Source organism: Oxyura jamaicensis, chromosome 2 (assembly GCF_011077185.1).
Source record: "Oxyura jamaicensis isolate SHBP4307 breed ruddy duck chromosome 2, BPBGC_Ojam_1.0, whole genome shotgun sequence".
NCBI lineage: Eukaryota > Metazoa > Chordata > Aves > Anseriformes > Anatidae > Oxyura > Oxyura jamaicensis.
The window spans coordinates 30132809-30155736 of record NC_048894.1 but is presented as its reverse complement, the minus strand read 5'-3'; the positions used below and the strand labels follow the sequence as shown (position 1 = coordinate 30155736).

The 22928-nt window shown below is 37.3% G+C and overlaps 1 protein-coding gene across 18 annotated transcripts in view; it reads left to right on the top strand.

Annotated features, from left to right (window-relative positions):
• The window catches only part of DGKB (diacylglycerol kinase beta), a 377456-nt gene that overhangs the window by 78601 nt on the left and 275927 nt on the right, over nucleotides 1-22928 (top strand). For 14 of the 18 annotated variants that reach the window (XM_035317633.1, XM_035317628.1, XM_035317627.1 and 11 more), the window contains 2 exons: nucleotides 2533-2609; nucleotides 5836-5856. In XM_035317633.1, coding sequence (XP_035173524.1) covers nucleotides 2533-2609; nucleotides 5836-5856 — 98 coding nt within the window. Of the gene's footprint in view, nucleotides 1-2532; nucleotides 2610-5835; nucleotides 5857-22701; nucleotides 22796-22928 lie in introns of those variants that run through there. The other 4 variants (XM_035317637.1, XM_035317634.1, XM_035317639.1 and 1 more) reach the window with 2 other exon arrangements.

Sequence of the window (22928 nt, the reverse complement as noted above, 5' to 3'; positions counted from 1 at the left end):
TCTTTTTTTGGCTGGACAACATTTACTTGGCTTTTTTTTTTTTTTTCTTTTTCAGTAGAATTAAAAACATGTTATTGGATTTTATCCTTATTTTTATTTATTTATTTATTTATTGCCATAGAGATTTCCAAGACACTAGCTCTTGTGCTTTTTTTTTTTTTTTAAATGTCCCAGAATATGACTGACACTTGAAAATTATCTTGCTTCTCATATCTTGGTCAGCTTATTGAAGATGAAATGTTTCTAATACTAGTTCAGCTATTAGAAGCTGAGTAAGGAGAGTTAATTTTTCTGAGGAAGGTTGAAGACTAGCCATACTGAAGATTATCCTTCAGCATTTGACTTAAAATATCAATATTCCATTTTTTGGTGTTTAAAAATACATACATATATCTATTTGTGTTAGTTTGGATACCACACTGTGAACTGAAAACAATGGTTGAATGAATGTGAACAAAAGACTGTGAAAAATGGTTCTGCCTTGGCTGTGAAATGTATAGCATTATGTTTGTAAAAAATACACCTCCTGTTCAGAACATCAAAATCTCCTGAAGAGTTTTGCTGTGACAACCAAAGCAGGAATTACATCCACAAAGCCTTTTTTCTTGACAAGAATTTCAAACAAGGAATGTGCTTTGCCTTTTGGATGACTTCATTAAGGCAATGTGCAGGAAAAAGGGAGGATATGTGTGTTGTTCCCAGAACAGAGAATATTTTGTCTTAATCGTGCTTAACTAAAAAAAAATATGAACAAAATTAAAAACAAAGATTTAATTTACTCTTAGTAAGTAACATAAAACAGGTGTTTGCTTTTAATTGCAGCTTCATAGACATACTGTTCATTTAAAGATGACAAAAATATAAAATGAAAGAAGTATGTTCATTTTTTACAGTTTGTCTTTTTAACATAAGCAACAAAATTAAAGAATAAAATTTGCAGTGTTTCAGGTGACACAGAAATGAGACTTTAGATGACTGTTTATCAAGTAAATATTTGCTGTGGCTGCCCGTTAAACCAGTGAAATTCAGTTAGTTACAGTTGATAGTAACATTGCAATACATCTGATTAATAAAAATAAACTATTGTATCAAGGCCACAAATAGTCTTGGGAGTTTTAATTTAAGAAAAGATCACAACGATAGACATTGGCAAAAAGCTATGTGTGTTACAATCAAAAATGGGATGGGGGGGGGGGGGGGGGGGAAGGGAGAGAAGGGGAAGTATCCAGCAACCCTTAAAACTGAGTTTTACTGGTGTGCCCTGTGTATAGCTGTTATGAACTGTTACAAAGCTATTTTGCAAATCACCTGTTGTCATGTTTTCTCCTTCCAAGTTACATGATTTATTAAATGCACAATTTAGATTCAGGATAGAGGTGCTCAGTTTCTTTGACTCTTAAGAACTATTGCAATTCTTTATTTTGATACTGTAGTTAAAACAAACAAACAAAAACAGGAAGATTAGGTCCTAATGTTTGTAATTTTAAGTGTCTAACTAATTGCTCATGTGAGAGTCCTGTTCATATTCCACAGCCTTTGTTTTTCTCTTTTGTTTCCAAGATTTGCTGTAGAAATAAGTGTATAGCCATTAAGTACACCTGTTTTCTTTTATAATCCATCTTCTGGTTCATGGATGACTGGTTCATGTGTTTGGTGACTCCAGTGTTTTGGCGATTATGCACATTTGACCATTATGCACTCAACTACTGCATTTTAAAGACAAAACTGAGTTATATCTATTCTTATTGTATTGCTGAGATACTTAGGGTGGAAAAGATAATTATGTGCATGTTTATGTGCTAAATGAATCTGAGTCCAAAGGTTTTATGTTGTGGTTACTTATTGAAATAACTCTTTTTGTTATTTTGCAAGTTGACATTGATAGATAACAACAAATGGAAAAGTAAAGGTGTGGAAGCATCTATGTGCTTCCAAACTGCAGTGATTTGACACAATTGTGTTAGACAAGGCTTGTCCTAAAGTTACCGTGGTAGTTAGAATATCTTGGAGGTCCACAAAAGCTGGCGTTTCAAGAGCAACGTTTGTTTTCTGTCATGTGTTTGCAGAAAAGTATTTTTCTTCAAGTATGGCCTCTATCTTGATATAGACTGTCTCCTTTGACAGTTCCTCTACTCACTGCCACCTATGCCAGAGGAGATTTAGTAGCACTGTTGAGAACAAGCATGTTTGGTAGATGACTCAGGTTTCAAGGAAAAACAAAAAACAAACAAACAAAAAAAAGTGACTTGAAAGAAAAAACAACTCCTTCAGAAATATGCTACTTAATAGCAGTTGGAATAAAGAGTATTTCTGAGCATTCTGTGTTAACTTGCTGTTTTTTACTATTTAGTCAGAGGGTACATAATATTCTCATTTTCTTCCTGCCCGCAGCTCTCATACAGCTAGAGAAAATTACTGATGCACATTGAGAAAAGCTATTAGCACTTTTGTTGTTGTTTCTTTAATTACAGCTCATATTATATAAATCAGTTTTCTGTATTTTAATTTTCTCTTTCTTCATTCTTCATCTAGATTCCACTAAGAAAATTAAGGATGTCTTAGAAGAATTCCATGGCAATGGTGTGTTAGCAAAATATAATCCTGAAGGGGTAATTCTTCTTCTTTCTTCAATGGTCGGACATGGTGGGAAAAATGTTTACAAATGCTGTAAAATATAAGCATTTAAAATAGAAGAAATGTTATAAGTCAGTAGTTTGGGGTAACTGATTCTGTTTTGAAATAAAAATATGAATATTTTAAAGAACTAAAGGTTTAGAAACATAATGTTAGACACATCTGCTTAGCATAATAAGACAAAAAAAAAAAAAAACTTTAAAAATAACCAAAAACCTTTAATTTTTTTTTTCCAAATTCTTTTTAAAGATTAGAAACGTTAAGCATGTCATCTTAGATGAATGAGATTTGCTAATATGTATATATATTTGTGTGTGTGTGTATGTGTGTTGTTTCTAGTAATGGGATCATCTTTAGAGGGATTTATTTTTCTCATGTTATGAAACCAAAAATTCAGCTGAATGTGTGTGCGTGCATTGTCACTACAGACTCACTCCTAGAGAAAAATTCTGTTTCAAATGATAGAAAAACACAGATTGTTTCCTTTTGAAGCCCTCAACTGCAATTTTGATCTGCTTAACACATCAAAATGTAGCTAACTAAAAACCTGTTTCAATAATGTTTCTAAATATGCTTGCATTATGTGGAATTCAGAGTAGAAAAATGTACTGACAGTTACGAGTATGACTTGATCCTGTATTTCAGGATGTGAAAGACAAGAATTGTTGTTAAGTAAGGCAGTTATAATCCATTTTTGGTTTTTGAAATCTTCAGTTCTCTCATCATACAATGATTTCAGCTTTGCGAGGTGCAACTTTTACAGTTCAAAGTAATTGCGTATTTGTATGTTCAAAAAACATGTTTTCATGTAGGTAGCACATCATATTATCAATATTTGGTATTGGTATAAATAGGTATTTAAAGAGTTGAGATTAGTCTCACAACTAGCAGTCAAATGGTCATTCCTCCAGTTTGAGGGTATATGGAGGTTGAGTCACAGTGAAGAGTCATCAGTATGGGTAGATGGGACAACTGCTCTAACTGAAGATGCGTGAATTGGCAGAATATGTGCAACACTGAAATTATTAATCATAGTTGGTCCTGAGCCAATTCTGTGACTCTGTACCTTTCCTGGAGCTCCTCATTTTATGGTGATTTGCTTGCAGCATCCTACCAATGTACTGAAACATACAGGGATTATAGAACAGTGTCCAAAACAGTGATGAGGATAGAAGAGGAGCAGGGAGCACAAGTCAGACAACTTGCTCTGGTTCCACTGTCTTCAGCAGGGACCAGGCTATTCACTGCTACTGGGCAGTATTGGTCCCAGGCTAAGCCCAACAGCTTTTTCGATTTGCTGCTTAGTGCTTAAACTTCAGGCAATGCAACAAAAGGAAAACATAGCCAGTAGCTACTTTGGATCTAGTAGCATTTACTAGCTCAGTTTTTGTGTCATAAGCTGCTCAACTGCAAGCAGAGCAGCTGAAATTTCTTCTGCAGCTGAGTGAATATTCCAAGTCAAACAAACTGCCCTTGTACAGGTGTGTCTGTGTCTTTGGCATGCATTCAACTTGCTGTTGAAAGCCTTTTACAGGAAGATTTGAGAGTTGATTGTTTCAGGTCAGACGAGAACCCCTGTATCAGATATGCTATTTAATTTAAGCAATTGTTATCCATAAATCAAACAAACAAATAAGCAACAAGAACAACAACAGCAAAATCCTAAGTTATTTTAGTGAGAGATACAGGAGATGTCAAAAATTTAATGATCTAGGTGAAATCAATCACAGAGCAGATTTTCTCTTCCATATATTGTAGATAGCACTTTGAACTTTTAAACATTCTACTTCTGTTTTGTAGTTGTGTTTTGTAGAGGATACCATCATGTTTCCATTTTACCTGTTTCCTAGATCATTGTCTCATAAACACTCCAAGTATTTTTCCAGGCTCGTCAATACCCTACAAAAAAGTGGTGTCAATTTTTAGACTAATAAATGTGGGGCATAGAGCTTTGGCAGATTTTGCAGCATGATATATTTATGCATTTTAGAAAAAGTCTTAAGAACTTGTTTCAAGCTTCTTACTGCTTAAAGGGTTCTGACATTTATTCCACTCCATTGCTTCTTTATTTTATTTTATTTTATTTTATTTTATTTTCCTTTTTTTTTTTTTTTTTCCCTTTTATATCACAAGCTGATTTAATGGGACACAAATAGCAAAAGAAAATTCTATTGATATTTGAAGCTTGTTACCAGAAGTCATCTGCCTTGTTTATCTCTTATCTTATATCTTGTTGAATGAATGAGTTTTGGGTTTAGTGGAAATGATGTATCTGATTATCAGAAGGTCAGAACTATAGGAAGTTTATTTTTATGGTGCTTTTACTCTCTGCTAGCTTTCAGTGTAGAACAGATTACTGAAACATCTAAAAATGCTACTCAGCCTTTGCCTTTCCATCTTTTTTTCTATAATTACTGTCAATTAAGACTAGGTTTTATACCTGATATAAGACACACAGGTAGGTTAACATCAGCCTGCTGGAAAGCTGTTAAAGTAGTCAGGATACTTCTAAGAAGAAATATTCTTCAGGGTACTTATAATTTCCAGAGGTGCTGGGTTTTTTCTAAAGTGACTGTGGATGTATCAAAGATTCTCTTGGTTACTCTAGTTTAACAAGTCTGTCACAATCAGTGTAATTTATGCAGATAATACCATTATATTCACCATTTTAAGGTAGTACATCTGACTGGGAGTAAGTGACAGCAGTTTGTGAATAAAGTAGAAAGGTAGAAAATCCAGTGTCTTTATTAAAATGAGAACAAATTGTTATAAACTAAAGCAGCATGTGATGATGACTTCTGAGATGGTTTTTGCTAGTGTTTATCATTCCATTCATTTTTGATTAACTTGTTTCACTAACAACCATTCCTGGCAACAAGCAATTTTTACTTAATTTTTTTAAGTACATGGGGTTGAGAGAGACTAACATTGTATTTACTTTCTTATCTTTTTCTTGGATGTCTGTCATTGCACGGTTAAAAATAAATTGCTTGCACTCTCCAATCAAGATTAGAATGCTGACCTGAACCATTTTCTTGACATACATGCTAATGTAAGATGATGATATTCTATCTTTTGTCTTAAGCCTGTTCATCTGCATTACTAACCTTTCAACCAAATAATATTTATAAAAACAAAGCCTAAATGTTACTATACTGCATTAATCTATATGTCTTCTTTCTTTTCTTGCATGCATTACAGAAACAAGATATACTTAATCAAGTAAGTAATCTTAATTTGATGGTTTTTCTCCTTTTTTTTTCATGCCTAGGGGCACTATTTATTTATTTTTTTATTTTGTAGACCATTGAGAAGTCATTTATTAATAAATACTACCTATGGTAATTCTATCGGTTAATAGACAAATAATTAAAGTTGAGAGCAAAGTGATTAGCAATCTATTATGACAGTGACTTTGTAGCCCTTGCAAGAGAAAAGGTTAAAGAGCTGATTGTCAACCTAAGAAAAGCTAACATAGCCTAAAAACAGGTATAAAAATACAATGAAAAAAAGACAAATCATATGAAACTTTTGCTTTTGTTGTTATTGTTGTTTTTAATGACCTGATTATTCTTCCTTTGTGTAAAAAAAAAAAAAAAAAAAAAAAAAAAAAGCCGCTGATCTCCTTTTCTGGGGAGAAGACAGCTGGAACATGAGAACAATGGAAAAATCAAGAGACTTAAAGGATTAGTTTTGTAGGAACCCCTCACTTTCCAGTGTCAAAGGCCAGCTGAGCTTTTGGGTGTATACTGTCAGGAGTACTCCATGTTCACAGAAGGACTCAGTTTTCTTCAGATAACCAGTATTACTATTTTAGTAAGTTGAAGGAGTGACTGCAATGTGTCCTGAAAGAGAAGACGCTCAGGTTAAAGTATGGTATCATGTACCAGACTTGAGACTAAGCTAATTATTATTTTTGCTAATAATATTATAACAAGAAATAGCTGAATACTAATAGAATTAATTCACTAAACCAAATTTGGGAACTTTTGCCAATATGGAGAAAAATATGAATATTATGCTGGAAAAGTTTGATGACATTATGGAGTGTAGGAAATAGAAATGTAATGAAATGTTCTAGTGCAAAGCACAGTGGGATGTCCCTTAGGTGTAGTGGTACTGCTAGATAAAGAGCTGAGGATGGTCTCTGATTACAGGATTATTGCAAAGCATCACTGTGGTTTGGTCACGAAGAAGACAAACAACATCACTTGAGCATTGCAATAGTATTCCTGTGGGAATGGTGGTCTGAGAACAAGATGAGGCTTTTAAGAATAGGTAGAGTTGTTAGGCCAATTGTCATAAGTGAAAACTAGTTAGACTTTCAAGCGCATGGAAATATAGATTAAAATAAAGCTTTTTGTCCTTTTTCCTCCAGCTACATTTTTTGATCTGTTAGAAAATACTAATTTGCTGTAAAGACTTTGACTTTTTATAATACATAAAGCAAACATTGTAGTACAGATAAGCAAACATTAATATTCTTAAGAGGCTACAGCAGAGAACTCATCTTTCTGCTTTTACCCACAAGGTGGGACAAGCTGAACTTACATTGGAACTAATTTACAAAAGAGTTGGTAGGATGTGAAGAATTATAGGAAACCCATTATATAGGAGAAGCGTGTCCCCCACATGTAATCATCTGAAGATTTATGAAAGGATGTTTTATCTTTCTAGCTACAAAAGAGAAAAAGTTATTAACTTATGAGTATCATCAGCAGAAAACTCTTTCATTCAGACATTGGGTGCTCAGCGTTCTGGTTTTCTGACCAGAATTTCTAGCTTCCTGGATACCTAGAAAGTTGGGAAGCCTGCCAGATGGAGATACTGGCAGCCTGGCTGTGAGCCTGCTTTCTGTGGAAAGTGTTGAGGGCACTGAGGTGTAACTGTTTCAGATAGTCAATTTCTGTTTCAAAACTGTTCAGTTTTGAACATTTTTAATGATCTTTACCATTCTTCCTTTTCTCTCTTTTCTTCAGTCTGTGCTCATGAATTCATCTTTCCCTCCTTGACATCTTAGTTCACTGTTGAAACTTCCCCTCTCTGACATAAGCTCCAGACATTTTTGTTCTTGTCTTCCTGTTTTTTTTTTTTTTTTTTTTTTTTTTTTGTATTGTGCCATATCCTATGTTAAGCTTTAGGAGCCTCATACCGCTTTCATTTGCATAGTATTTATTTTAATTCTCATCAGTTAAATGGCTAACTCAAGTTTATTTTGTAATTCTGATGGATTCTCTTTCAAAATGGTTTAAAATAAAGTGTTTGTTGTTGTTGTTGTTTGTTTGTTTATTAAGGGACTTGTTTATTTATTTGTTTATTTAGGGAAAATATAATAGCAAATTTTAAGCTGTCTTGATACTAAGGCTGGAGAGATCATTCTCTTTCAAGGACTATTATTCTTGAAACTATACCATTTTTAAAGGAAAGCGGACAAAAAAATATGGAGGGTTACACTGATGTCTGTTTTATTTTTAACGTATTTTATTTGAAGAGTGACAGACTACTCTGACAACATTTCAGCTACTCTAACAGCATGAAAAGTGTCTAATATGGTGCCAATTACGGTATGGAGTTATAAAGTATGAAACACTGCTGTCCTAATTTTTTATAGCAATTGAAATATCATCTAAATTATTCTCTTGATAAAGTGAAGTAAGCACAGAAATAAATTCCTTCAGAAAGGATACATTTTTAGTGAATTTTTATATTGCCATTAATGAATGTTTAAAGTTGATGCATTTCAGCTTAAGTATGCATGCAATGGTGAGATGCTTATTCATAATTAGGATTTGCAACTACTCTATTAGTCATCAGGGATAGGTAACATGACATTTAACTGCTAAGATGAGATTAAATAGCAAAGTATTTTTGCTGCATTTTTAATTGTAATAAAATATGAGAAAAAAAATATTCTGATAAGAGTTACACTTTATTTATAAAGATTTAATAGATACAGCTAGCATTCACAACAGTTAATGAAAAGTCATCACTGAGATGGTCAGCTATGCACTATGCCAGTGGTGCAGTCTTATGGACTGCAATATACAAGTCTGAGCTCTATAAACAATATTATACATTTATGGAAAAAAAAATGCTTATAAAGAAGATATCCTTGAGGAATAAGTGGTTCTAGCTCTAATCAGTATTTATTAGATCTTAAGGCATACCCATGTTTACGTGGACTGTCTTTTTGGTAAGAAAGCATATAGGCTAATCCAGTAGTTGGCAAAAGAAAGTAAAATCATTTAACTTTCCCACTGCACATAACAAACACTCTGAAATCATTTTAATACTTTATATATATATAGAGAGAGAGAGAGACTATGAACATAATTGCTTTCTACGAGACGGAGGAAACAGGGCTCATTCTCTAGTCTGTTACAAATACAATGAGATGATGATGATGAAGGGTGGATGTGATTTCAAATTTGTTTTGTGAGATGGATTTCTAGAAACATGTCCTCATTTGATGGCTATTGGATTCAAATCACTTAAACTGAACATGAAGAAAAGTAGGTTAATGTTCCAGTGCTTGAAGTTTCCAATCAGTGTTGCATTGTTGCATAATTTTGTTGTTGTTGTTGTTGTTGTTGTTGTAGGTATGTTTAAAATCTCGTAGATGACTATTTAGAAAGTTAGCCAGCCTTAGCATTGTCAAGAGTTAGTAAATATTTCAGAATTGCTCTTGTCAGAATGCTTGAGGAATAAACTACTTGTAACATGAATAAACATTTTACTTGTCTCGAGTTGTTGTGCTGTGCTTTCAGTCAATCGCTATATGTATAAATGAATATCATCAAAGAAATAGCAGAGGAGAGGTATTTGACTAGTGTGTGTTTGGACTCTTTCTCTTTGCCTAACAGACAATAATGAAGAAAAGAAAGAGGGGAAAAAACAACAGCAACAACAACAAACAAAGAAACAAAAAAAGACTGTTTTCTTTAAAATAAATAAATAAACCCTGGGAATTCTGTGTTTTGTTTATGACAGTGAAAATTCTGAAGCTACCAAATGAATGCTTATTTGTTGGTAAGAAAGCATCATATGGTGCTTGTAAATACAGGTGCTTATGTTACCTGGTCAGACACACAGCTGATCTAGTTTATTTTCCTATAAAAGATATTATCTAGAAATTGCAGAGAACATCCAGGCTCTCTAATTTCTGCCTTATATCTCTAAGGACAGTTAACTTAATATAGGTTTACCCAGGCTGAATTAGGAAAGACTTGTTAAAGTGCTTTACCTAGGATGATTATACCTTTTTTTTTTTTTTGGTTTTCATTCTGAGGTACAATGTGTTCTATTTGTTTGTTTGTTTGTTTGTTTTATGATAATGACTACAATTAAAATCGATTCATGTGCATGGGGCCATCTAGATACTGTTTATGAAACTGCACAGATAAACACAATATAGAAAAATACTCTTAATCATAACATACTACAAGAATTAGTCAATAAATGGAAATGACTTGGGATCCTCTTGTGCAGTACAGGTAATGTTGCTAGTATTAGTCTATGAGTATATATAATTGAGTAGGTGAAGGTGGTAATTTATTTTTTATTTATTTATTTATTTTTATTATTTTAAATTCAGGTGAGAATAAACACAAATGTAGTTCAGCTAACACATCTCTCTTTTCCTAAAGGTTGTAAATTTACTCAGTGCTATGTGGATGTAAACTCTTGCCAACTAGAACGGGACATTTTAAATCTTCTTGCATTGGTACAAGTGACTATTTGAAGTGAAAAATCCAAGTTATTCAAGCTCAGATTACACTAAATATCAATAAAAATTCATTTATGAATTTTAACAGTTATGAAAGTTTGTCAGTTTGTACGCAGCAAAACAGTGACTGTTCACATGACACGTTCACAGATTATTTTTCTTTCTAAAAGTGTTGTAGCAAAAATAAATTTTTAATATAAGTAGCTGAAATAGCAACCATAACAGTTTATTCCTTTTAACATTAATGAGAATGCCACTGATACAAAATGCTTTTAGAGAAATATTATTATAAACTTCAGCCCTATTATGAAAGTTACATTTCCAGCCACATTAGTCTATCAGTAGGTTTTTGAACTATCTTCACCAGAAGATACATTTTTTGCTTAAACCTGAACTTTGTTGTAACTGACTGTTTTTCAGGAACTCAGAGTTTTAGTCTGAAACATGCTTTCTACACCATTTTTCTTAAATTCTGTAATAATTTTAATTAATAATTTAATAATTGTCTAATTCTGCCTCGGCAGTGTGTAGATTATCTACTCTTTACTTTGTTAAGTATGTAGTATATGTTTGTTTGAACATTCTTTATTGATAGTATGTGTAAAATGGACCCTGGCTGTTTCTGCCTTAGCAATCTTTCTAAAAAAAAAAAAAAAAAAAGGCTTTGTACAGCATATATAGTAAATATATAAAAAAAATATGTGTTTGTGTGTAGTACATATGAACATACATACTTAAGTACATTTATAATCATTTGATAAAAAAAACTGCTGGTGGTAAGGTGGTTATATAAATACATATATTTTTTCTTACTTGGATATAAGACTAGGATGAAACTGCAGTGGTTGATGAATACATTCTACATTTATTTGAATAATTAACATCAACTTATTTTAATAGTGTGAGAATGTTGTAAAAGGCTATACTGAAAAAAAAAAGTTATTGCATTAAATTGAGTCCTCATTTTCTTTTAAGATACTTTGTAGAGTTTACTTCTTGGAAGAGACATGCTAGCTGCTCTCAAATATTGTAGAGTAATTATTTTTGATAGGAGACATAAAGGGAAGATTTTTGGCAGATATATATGTCTGTAGTATTGATGTTATCCAAATATTATTTGGCCATATTATTGGTGGGAGGAGGTTATGGAAGCAGGTAATTTATTTATTTTTTTAGCTGTAAGCATTCATGCCAGTAGATGCCCATTTATATGCTGCTTTATCTAAGAAATGATTTTATTTGGTTGCCAGAATTTTTATAATACAGTTAGGTCAAAAACGTATTAAATCAAATGCTTAAAAGAGTAGATGTTAAGGGCTTTCTTTTGAACCAACTTTACCCCCAATGTACAAAAGCAGGTTCCATAAAGAATTCCAAATTTAATTTGAACTTCTCATATGAACATTAGCAATACATTTTTAATCAACAAAAGCTTATGTGTTCTCCTTTAATTTATTTTCTAGCTTATTATCCCTCTCTGATAGTCTCTGCTTCTTCCTTCCTCCCCACGCTCCCACACAATATTTTGGCCAAAGTCACATTTCATTACAAAGCATTGTCAGAATCAATCAATCTTCAATACTTGGATATTTACCAGTAGCGCTTTTCACAGCTAGTCATATAATTGTTGCTAATGCACTAACACCAATTGAAGTTTGTAGTTGTCATAGCATTATGTGTGACTGAAGGCCCTGTAACATCTTCTCCTTTGTCAACAGTTCATTTTTCATCTACTGAGTCCATATAAATTGTGTAAAAATAAATAATAATTAACAGGACCCATGCACAAACAAAAATAACCCAGAGCTATTTTGGTCAGTAGATGAAAGCTGATAACGTTTTTGGCACTATTTGGAGATCTGGCAACATAATTTAAAAAAATACTTAGTTGAAAAGTACATTTCCAAATTCCATTTCCATATTCTCTGAAGTGTTTTCTTTAATTAGTGAAAGCCATATTTCATGGGAGTCTGCTGGAAAGAATAATTTCTTTTGTGAGGGAATCCCATTGTTTCCACTAGCAGTATGGGTCTCCCCAGGCATCCAGAATTCACTCACAGTCTACTCTTATTTAAAGCAGCAGGAAGTTAATGGTACCCATATATCAGCTCGACCTGGGTGCCTCCGAGGACAGGCCCTGCTTGAGATTTTCCCTGGGTTCCCATACAATCTTTGTTTCATCAGCTACAGTCCAATCAGTTTCTGACATATACGTTATATTCCTTCAGATTGGTGGTTCTATGTTGCAGGGCAGGATATTTTATCTGCTGGGTATGGCTCTCAGCCAGTCCTGCCCCCAGGCAGCACATCCTTTGTCCCCCTGTCCATGCCACCCAGACCCTGACACTATGCCACTCAGTTGTTCTCAGTCACCACTACACACCACGTTCAGGTTATGCAGAGCTCATACTGCAGCCTAAGGCTTCACCAAATATACTCTACTAATGGCAAGCTACTAATGGCACATTTCACATTTTCTTTTTTTTTTTTTTTCATTTTGTTTTCAGGATGATGAAATAGTGGCTTATGTTGAAATATTTTTTACTAATTTAAAAGAACAAAAAGACCAAAGAGAATGTGATATCTCCACCCAGAAACTCTTTGAAAATGGTTCCAAACACTAGATCATGCCTTGTTCCCATTTATGTGGCCTGTGTGGTAAGGAAGAATAAAAGGAGTTGCTGTTCTAGCCCCCACTTCCTGGCCCATCCACAATGACAACTCTTTTGTCGAATGACAATTAGTGAATTGCTTTTTTTTTTGCATCTTATAAGGATTTTAAAGAGAAGTGGAGTGCTGTATCTTCTCTTCCTTCCTTCTATTTGTCAGCCAGTAAAACTGGCTGTTACTTGTACACCAGCTATGAAAATACAGGAGGCAGTTAGATTCCTCCCTTTGCAGTTTGTCTTCAGGGTAAATCTTGAGTCAAAAATAGTCATTTTTTATTTTTTATTTTTTTTTCTAATTAAATTATTTGTTCTCTTTAAATGTTTAATATAGTAGGAGCTCAACTATTCCATATCATATTTAAAATATCCGAATTGTATTCTTTATAAAGCATGCAAAATTTGCTTTACTTGTGTATATCCTATTTTTCACTGAGAAACCATGTTTTCTGTATTCTGAATATCAGGATATAGTGAGATATGATGTCTATAGCATGGAGAGTTTTGTGTATATTGGCACAGAACATGTAAATGCATAAACCTTCATAATATGGACACTTGCATCTCTCTCTATCTTACATTTCTATGTACCATCGGTAATACAGAAAAACAAATCACAGAATTGCACACCTTAACTTCAGTAGGAGAAAGGATGAAGCCAAATACTCACAGCAAGCATTTCCTGCCTAAGCCTATTAAGCTTAGACTGTCCTCAATTTCTTTTTCCTTGGAGTCCCATGTATACCGGGAAACTGAAATTGAAGAGTGTGAAGTAAGAGCTCTGCTTTATGCCATGGATGTAGAGTAGAAAGTGAAGTATCATATATGCATGCTTTAAAGGTATTAATGAGGTAAAAAACTTCACGTCACATATCTGTGATAAACATGGTGTATCTGCAAATAATTTTTTGTATAGTCATGATAGCTCTATAGAAAATAATGGTCAGTTTTGAAGCATTCTTTGCAGTAACAGAATAACATTGCACATTATTTTAACTGAAAATAAAGAGGGATTTTTTAATACCTATAAAAATCCAAAATTAATTGTAATATTTTTATATTTGTTTCTTTGGAGAACTATAATTATTTCGTCAAATTGATAGGTCTCATATTATAAATCCTCTTGAAAATTCCATTTTTTCCTGAAAACTGTAATTTATTTTTCTTACTAGTTGCCTAGACTTTAATCTCTGAGTAACTTTCAACTCTCTGCAGTCAAGATTCCTTAGTAACATTTTATTTTTTAGTTAAATGATTTTTTATATGTTCTTTCTATTCTGTGATATTTCCTGTGATATGTTGAAACAAGGCACATTAATGATAACAATCCAGAGGTGGGGAAGGAGAGTAAAAGGCCAGGGTAAAGAATTTTCTCCAGAGTAGGTTTTTTAAAAATATTATGTTGGAAATATAGGAGAACAGCTCAGAACATTTGGTCAAAGCCATTAGGAAGTTTTCCAGGAGCTTTTAGCAGTTGGGTAAGAGGAAAATAGAATACTTCGCAGAGGCACATTTCCTCAGTAAGATTCTGAGATCCTATGGAGGGGCTTTCCTTCAGATCTTACCTCAGTTTTTCCACTGAATTCAGATTATTCCCCATAACTAGGTTGTCTTTAAGGGTGGTTGACATCTCTTGAGTCCAAATCCAGAGTTTGTAGCTCATTTCCAGCCTTACCCCAGACCCACACTCACTTACCCAGTTGTGCTTCCTTGGCTGCTGCCAGAACAAAGGAAAATAAGGAGCAGAGAAAATGACAGTGGAAACAGAGGTGCTAACAGGTTGGAAGAAGGGTTGGTAGTCACTGCCCTCCCACACCACTCCCCTTGTGCCTGCCTGGCTTAGAGGTAACCTCCCCACATACTGTGGTTTGTGCACAAATGGCATCATCACTCTCTCCAGATTAGACAAAATACTCACTGTATGGTATTACCTTTTGTAGCTGCTGCTTTGTACATGCATATAGCTAGTGTTGTCTTAATTTTGTATTATATTTTTCAGTATCTATACAATGTTGTAACTGTGTTCCTTAAGTAACTGTCTTATATTGTCTTATTCCAAGAACATTGTTATGAGGAAAATTCTTGTTTCTGTTTTATCCTGGTTCTTAAAGGGCTGTTTGAGGGAAGGAATTTTCTTCAAAGTAATGGGAGTTGGCAGAGCAAATCCTAATTGTTTGTGTTTGTAGCTTACTTGTAAAATGAAAGATGCCATAAACTTCAGAAAAATTTCCACCCCACCACAACACATTGATTGACTTTGGGTTCTTTAAAAAAAAAAAAAACAAACAAAAAAAAAAACACAGTTTAAACCAAAGATCTGGGCAAATCTATCCATATATGCTTAGTCAGATACCGTAACAGCAATATTCTCACGTTTTCTGGAACAGATTAGTCTATTTTATATTATTATACAATTATATTATTAGTCTATTTTATATCACCTCTTTAAAAACTGTTATTCTTAAGCATAAGAAAGTAATAGTTATTTGCACTGATAGAACTTTTTGTATGTAATCTGTTCATACATTAACATAAGCAAGACAAACAAAACAAAACTGATAAGTGTTCTGGATTTACACAAATTTGACAAAAATTTAGTTGTAAAATGTATGCTGCATCTGAGAAGCCCTATCCCAAAGGTGCAGAATGACCTTTCCGAGCAATCTGCAAATATTGCTCACTGCTTCGTTTCATAAATATTGTATTATATATATAATAATACACAAAATAGTTCTGTTCTTTTTTTTTTCGTACACTTAGATTCAGAATGGAATACCTCCACTCTGAGTGAAGTTATCACCCAACTATTCTTGTGTAACAATTAAAAAAAAAAAAAAAAGTCATTTTCTAGAAAAAGAAAAGCCATTTTGTATAAAATCTACCCGAGTACCTTGCATTCTTCCATGTGTCTGGAATATCTGAAAAATTTTGGTATCTTTTTTCATACATCTCTCTGACCTGTCTGATTTCTTAAACATGTTCAGATTACCTCCTCATTCAAAGAACTCTTTCAGTAATTTGTTCTGTAACAATTTTACAAGTAAATATTTAAAGATTTGCTGGAATAGACATACTTTTTTTTGTTGTTGTTTCCTTTTTTCTTTTGTCTTGCCCATGAATGCTCAGATCTTTTATTAAAGTTTGGTACTCTCTAGTGAAAGAGACAGGAGTCTGAACTTCCCCAGGCAAAGAAGGGAATTCAGCCATGGTATCCCACTCCCTGGGGGTATCTACTAGATTTTTTTTTCTCTCAAAGGTGGGAATATTGTCACTTTTCCTCTCCTTTCAAAATGAAATAGTGATCTTCACTGCACTTGGTGCACCATCCCTTTTCTTAGATTTTTTGTGAACATGTATAGCAAGACCCAACAACACAGATTAATTTATTCATCTTAAACATGAGGTAAAGGGTGAGTTTTTTCACAGAATCACAGAATAGTTTAGGTTGAAAGAGACCTCCAAGATCACCGAGTCCAACCTCTGACCTAACGGTAACATATCTTCCACTAGATCATATCTCTACATCTAAAGATAGATGTAGAGCTCTACATCTAGAGCTTGTAGAGCTCTACATCTAATGTCTTTTAAAGACCTCCAGGGATGGTGACTCAACCACTTCCCTGGGCAGCCTATTCCAGTGACTAACAACCCTTTCAGTAAAGAAGTTCTTCCTAACATCCAACCTAAACGTCCCCTGGCGCAACTTTAGCCCATCCCCCCTTGTCCTGTCACCAGGCACGTGGGAGAATAGACCAACTGCCACCTCGCTACAGCCTCCTTTCAGGTACCTGTAGAGTGCAATAAGGTCGCCCCTGAGCCTCCTCTTCTCCAGGCTAAACAGTCCCAGCTCCCTCAGCTGCTCCTCGTAAGACTTGTTCTCCAGACCCTTCATCAGCTTCGTAGCCCTTCTCTGGACTCGCTCAAGCACCTCCATGTCCTTCTTGTAGCGAGGGGCCCAAAACTGAACGCAGTACTCGAGGTGCGGTCTCACCAGAGCCGAGTACAGGGGAACAATCACTTCCCTGGACCTGCTGGCCACGCTGTTTCTTATGCAAGCCAGGATGCTGCTGGCCTTCTTGGTCGCCTGAGCACACTGCTGGCTCATATTCTATTCAGCCGACTGTCAACCAATACTCCCAGGTCCTTCTCTAACAGGCAGCTTTCCAACCACACATCTCCCAGCCTGTAGCTCTGTTTGGGGTTGTTGTGCCCCAGGTGCAGGACCCGGCATTTGGCCTTGTTGAACTTCATACCGTTGGCCTCGGCCCATTGGTCCAGCCTTCCCAGATCCTCCTGCAGAGCCTTCCTACCCTCGAGCAGATCGACACACGCACCTAACTTGGTGTCATCTGCAAACTTGCTGAGGGTGCAGATCATCGATGAAGATGTTAAAGAGGACTGGCCCCAGTACCAAGCCCTGGGGGACTCCACTAGTGACCGGCCTCCAACTGGATTTGATTCCATTCACCACAACTCTCTGGGCCCAGCCATCCAGCCAGCTCTTAACCCAACGAAGTGTGCGCCAGTCCAAGCCATGAGCAGCCAGTTTCCTGAGGAGAATGCTGTGGGGAACGGTGTCAAATGCCTTACTGAAGTCAAGGTAGACCACATCCACAGCCTTTCCCTCATCCACTAAGCGTGTTACCTTGTCATAGAAGGAGATAAGGTTCGTCAAGCAGGACCTGCCCTTCATAAACCCATGCTGACTGGGCCTGATCGCCTGTTTGCCCTGCAACTGCCGCATGATGACGCTCAAGATAATCTGCTCCATGAGCTTCCCTGGCACTGATGTTAAACTAACAGGCCTATAGTTCCCTGGGTCTACCCCCTGGCCCTTCTTGTAGATGGGCATCACGTTTGCTAGCTGCCAGTCAAGTGGGACCTCCCCTGACAGCCAGGACTGCCGATAAATGATGGAAAGCGGCTTGGCCAGCTCCTCCGCCAGTTCTCTCAGTACCCTCGGGTGGATCCCATCCGGCCCCATCGACTTGCGTACATCCAACTGCTGTAGCAGGTCGCCAACCATTTTCTCATGGATTGTGGGGGCGACATTCTGCTCCCCATCCCCTTCCTCGAGCTCAGGGTACTGGGCGTCCAGAGAACAGCTGGTTTTGCTGTTAAAGACTGAGGCAAAGAAGGCGTTAAGCACCTCAGCTTTTTCCTCATCTCTGATTACTAAGTTTCCCCCCACATCCAGTAGAGGGTGGAGATTCTCCTTAGTCCTCCTTTTTGTGTTGATGTATTTGTAAAAACATTTCTTGTTTTCCTTAACAGCAGTGGCCAGATTGAGCTCCAGATGAGCTTTGGCCTTTCTGATTTTGTCCCTGCACCACCTCGCAGCATCCTTGTAGTCCCCCTGAGTGGCCCACCCTCTTTTCCAAAGATTATAAACCCTCTTTTTTCTCCTAAGCTCGAGCCACAGCTCTCTGCTCAGCCAGGCCGGTCTTCTTCCACGCCGGCTCATCTTTGGGCACGTGGGGACAGACCGCTCCTGAGCCATTAAGATTTCTTTCTTGAAGAGCGCCCAGCCCTCCTGGGCTCCTCTGTCTTTCAGAACCACCTCCCAAGGGAGTCTGCCAACCAGTGTCTTGAACAGCTCAAAGTCAGCCCTCCGGAAGTCCAAGACAGCAGTTTTACTGATCCCCTTCCTGACTTGGCCGAGTATCAAGAACTCTACCATTTTGTGGTCACTCTGCCCAGGACAGGCCCCGACCATCACGTCTCCCACCAGTCCTTCTCTGTTAGTGAACAGAAGGTCTAGCGGGGCACCACCGCTGGTAGGCTCGCCACCAGCTGCGTCAGGAAGTTATCTTCCACGCTCTCCAGAAACCTCCTGGACTGCTTTCTCTGGGCTGTGTTGTGTTTCCAGGATATGTCTGGGAAGTTAAAGTCCCCCACAAGAACAAGCGCTGACGATTTCGCAACTTCCGCCAGCTGCCTGTAGAACTCCTCATCCGTCCCCTCATCCTGGTTTGGTGGTCTATAACAGACCCCCACCAGGATGCTTCCCTTGTTGGCCTTTCCGCTGATCCTAACCCATAGCGACTCCACCTTGTCATTCCCAGCCTCAAGTTCGATGACATCAAAACACTAATAGAGAGAGCCACTCCACCACCCCTTCCGTGCTGCCTGTCCCTTCTGAAGAGCCTATAGCCAGACATTGCAGCACTCCAGTCATGAGAGTGGTCCCACCACGTTTCTGTGATGGCAACCAAGTCATAGCCTGCGTGCTGCACAATGGCTTCCAGCTCCTCCTGCTTGTTGCCCATGCTGCGTGCATTAGTGTAGATGCACTTCAGCTGGGCCTTAGCCTTCTCCCCCAGCCTTGCCACTGTTCCCCCTGGCACACCTCCAACAGGCTTTGTTTCATCTCCGCCCCCCCTTCTTACCTAGTTTAAAGCCCTCTCAATGAGCCCTGCCAGCTCCTGGGCCAGGATTTGTTTTCCCCTTGGGGACAGTTGGGACCCATATGTGGCCATTAGGCCGGGTGCCGAGTAAAGCGCCCCGTGGTCAAAGAACCCAAAACTTCTGTGTTGGCACCAGCCTCTGAGCCACGTGTTTACCAGGTGGGCTTTTCGTGTCCTCTCTGAACCATTCCCTGCCACTGTAGGAATGGATGAAAACACCACCTGTACTCCCACTCCGTCCACTAACCGTCCCAGCCCCCTCAAGTCCCGTTTGATAGCCTACAGGCTTCTCTCATCAATGGTATCACTGCCAGCATGGACTATCAGCAGGGGGTAGTAATCAGAGGGGCAAACCAAATTGGGAAGCTTTCTGGCAACATCCCTGACCCTGGCCCCAGGGAGGCAGCAGACTTCCCTACAGGTAGGGTCAGGCCAACAGATAGGGCCCTCCGTTCCTCTGAGAAGGGAGTCGCCCACAACGATCACCCTTCTTTCCTTCTTGGTGGGAGCAGTCGAGGTGTGGAGCAGACTTCCTTACCCTAGGCTTCCTGGTTAAATTTCCTACCACACCCTCATCCACTGCTCTCTCGAGCTCCAGGGCACCAGGGAAGGTGGGGCAGGTGGTGGGGGGAGTTTCCTGAAACGTCAAGCAGGGACCTGTCTCCATTCCTCCTCAACTCCTAAGTCCCCTCTCTCTGCCCGACAGTGACTGGGCAGGGGCTCCACCCCCATTAGGGGAGTCTCACCCCGGTGCCTCTCCTTCAGGCCTTGCAGGGAGTTGCTCCACCAGTCTATCTCCTGCTTGCACTCCCTGATGGCCCTCAACCTCTCCACCTCCTCCTTGAGCTCTGCCACCAGGCGGACCAGGTCATCCACCTGCTGACACCTCACACACACAGTATCTCTGCCACCTTCAGATGGCGGCAGCAGCAGGCTCTGGCACTCCCTGCATCCAGAGACCTGAACTGCTGCATTTTGAGCGGGTAGTCTGGGTGGCTACAGACTTTCTAGCACGAGCTCTCTGCCTAGCCAGGACCATAGTGGCCTGGCTGGTGGTCAAAAGCCGTCAGTTGAGGTGTTCTTAGTGGTGGGAGATCGCTCTGCCCTCCCTCCTCGCCCTGCCTGCGTGAACTGACACGCCCCGCCTTTCTGATGCACCCCACCCCGTTTGCCCATTCTGTCCACAGTGCTCCTGGTCGCTCGCGCTCCCTAGAGGCTGCTTTTGAACGGCCAGGGAGGGGGCGCTGCTGGCTCCGCCTATGCTTCATCAGCATCCCTCATGAGGGCTGCTGGGTCATGGCGGCTCCCTCGGCTGCCTCGATGACGAGAAAATAGCCCTGCCTATCCCGATCCCCCGCTCCGCTGCAGAGCACGTCTGCCCTGGGGCCGATCGCCTCGGCAAGTGAAGATTGAAACATTTTTCAATCCAGTGAAGATTGAAACATTTTTGTTCACATTCAGAAACAGGTTTGTGGAAGCTATAGGTGAAAACCTAAAGGGTTTATCAAGTACTAGTGCTTTATAGATTAATAGCACTTGAGCTAGGCCTTCAAGATCTTAATATGAATAAGGACATCAATATAATACAAAAATCCTACTTTAGGCATTTTACTTCCTTTTCTGAACTGACCCATCTTGTTCTCATTCGACTGTAATTAGCTGCTTGGTTTTATAGTTACAAAAATGAATGAGTATGCACAGTGCTGTGAACTAAAAGTCATACCTCATCACAGTATGTTAATGAATGAGCACAGTTAATAAAGGTGTGAAAGGCACCTTTGGATGCCTTTCTCTGTAAATTTGTCATGACACATAGTCAGATGCAGTTATGCAAATCCAGATAATTTATCTCAGCAGTCAGTCAATTATTTAGAACTCATAAATTTTGCTTTGCTTCTTCTTTTTTAGTGTATAGTACAAATCCATTTGTGGGGGTAGCTTACAGAAAAACAATACCTATGGATCAAATTCTTGTTGTCAATTTGAAGCTCAAATCAATTTTGAAATTTTGTGGATGGTTAATTAAATGTTATGGATTATATTTGAAAATTTGTCACATAAACAAGATGCATATTTTTAATTTTCCTCTGCACTGAGTCATAGTGAGTCTGCTTCCAGAAAAGCTAAAAGTAATTAATCTTTGACACATTTATTTGCTATAAAGATTTACAAATGTAAGTGTAAAGTGTACAGTTTTACTTCTGCCTTCCATCCTTTCTCCTTTTCTTTAGGTTAGATATACAGCTTGTTTTTGATTTTTAGGCAACTGGAAACACTGGATAAAATATAACTGGGAAAGGATGAACATAAAAGTTGCTTTTAAGTATAGTAATATTACTTTAATATCACTAATATTAAAGTTAATATTTAATAAGCACTGATATTTTAATAATTAAGGTTTTCTAATATTATTAGAATATTATATAGTAATAATATTTTTATGTGGAAATTAGTTTAGTTGAACTTTGACAGTGCTTTTGAATGTATAATTTTATGGACTTGTATCAAAAAGTTTCAGAAATAATTAAGTTTCATTACCCAAACATTGTAAGACATTGTAGTTTTTCAGAAGATTATAAAGATCTATGAATCTTTATTTTGTGAAGTGTTTTTTTTGTTGTTGTTGTTGTCTTTATATATATATACATATAAATATATAATTTTGAGATATAAGAAATAGAGCTCCAGTATATTTCTCAAATGAGTTATTTAAGATATAGAATAGGATTCCAGTTATACATAAATAATATAAAAACACCTACTTTTCTGTGACCTATTGACAATGTAGTTGGCACCTTTTTTTGGATCAAAACTAAAACAGCACTTTTTTTTCTTTTTTTCCCCCTCAGAAGATGTAGACCAAACTGATTAGAAAGTTCTTTCATGTTCCTCTAATTACTGAATGCTCTGACCATGTCCTTACATATATCCTCAATTAAACCCTGTTATGTTGAAAATTTTCTTGATATCCCTAAATTTGTGACCATAATCTCCCAAACCCCTGATAGTCGCCTATAAATGGTATGAATTAATTCATGTGTCAGGTTAATCATAGTCAATTTGGCATATCCTAGCACACTCTTATCCTCTCATTTGGGAAACATCATGGAAAATGCTTTTCAAAATGCAAAATCCTTCTGTCACAGGTTCATTTAAATTCAGCTGGAGCTTCTGGAAGCCAAGCAACTGTTGAGAATTAAGCAATTAGCATGCATACTTAAGAAAACAACATCCACGATTATAGTTTATATATTGTTCTGATAGTATTGGAACTGCTTATTTAATGCTTATGAATTCATTAACTGCAATAAATATTTTCAAGTTATCCTAAAATATATTGAACTTTTTGTCTGAGAAATTCTGCTATGACATTGAGATTTAAAAGGAAGATGTTTGCATAGCTGAGTGACCATGATGCATGTCAGTGTGGAAAATTAACATCATCTTGCCTTTCTTTTCCTTTCTTTTCCTTTCTTTTCCTTTCTTTTCCTTTCT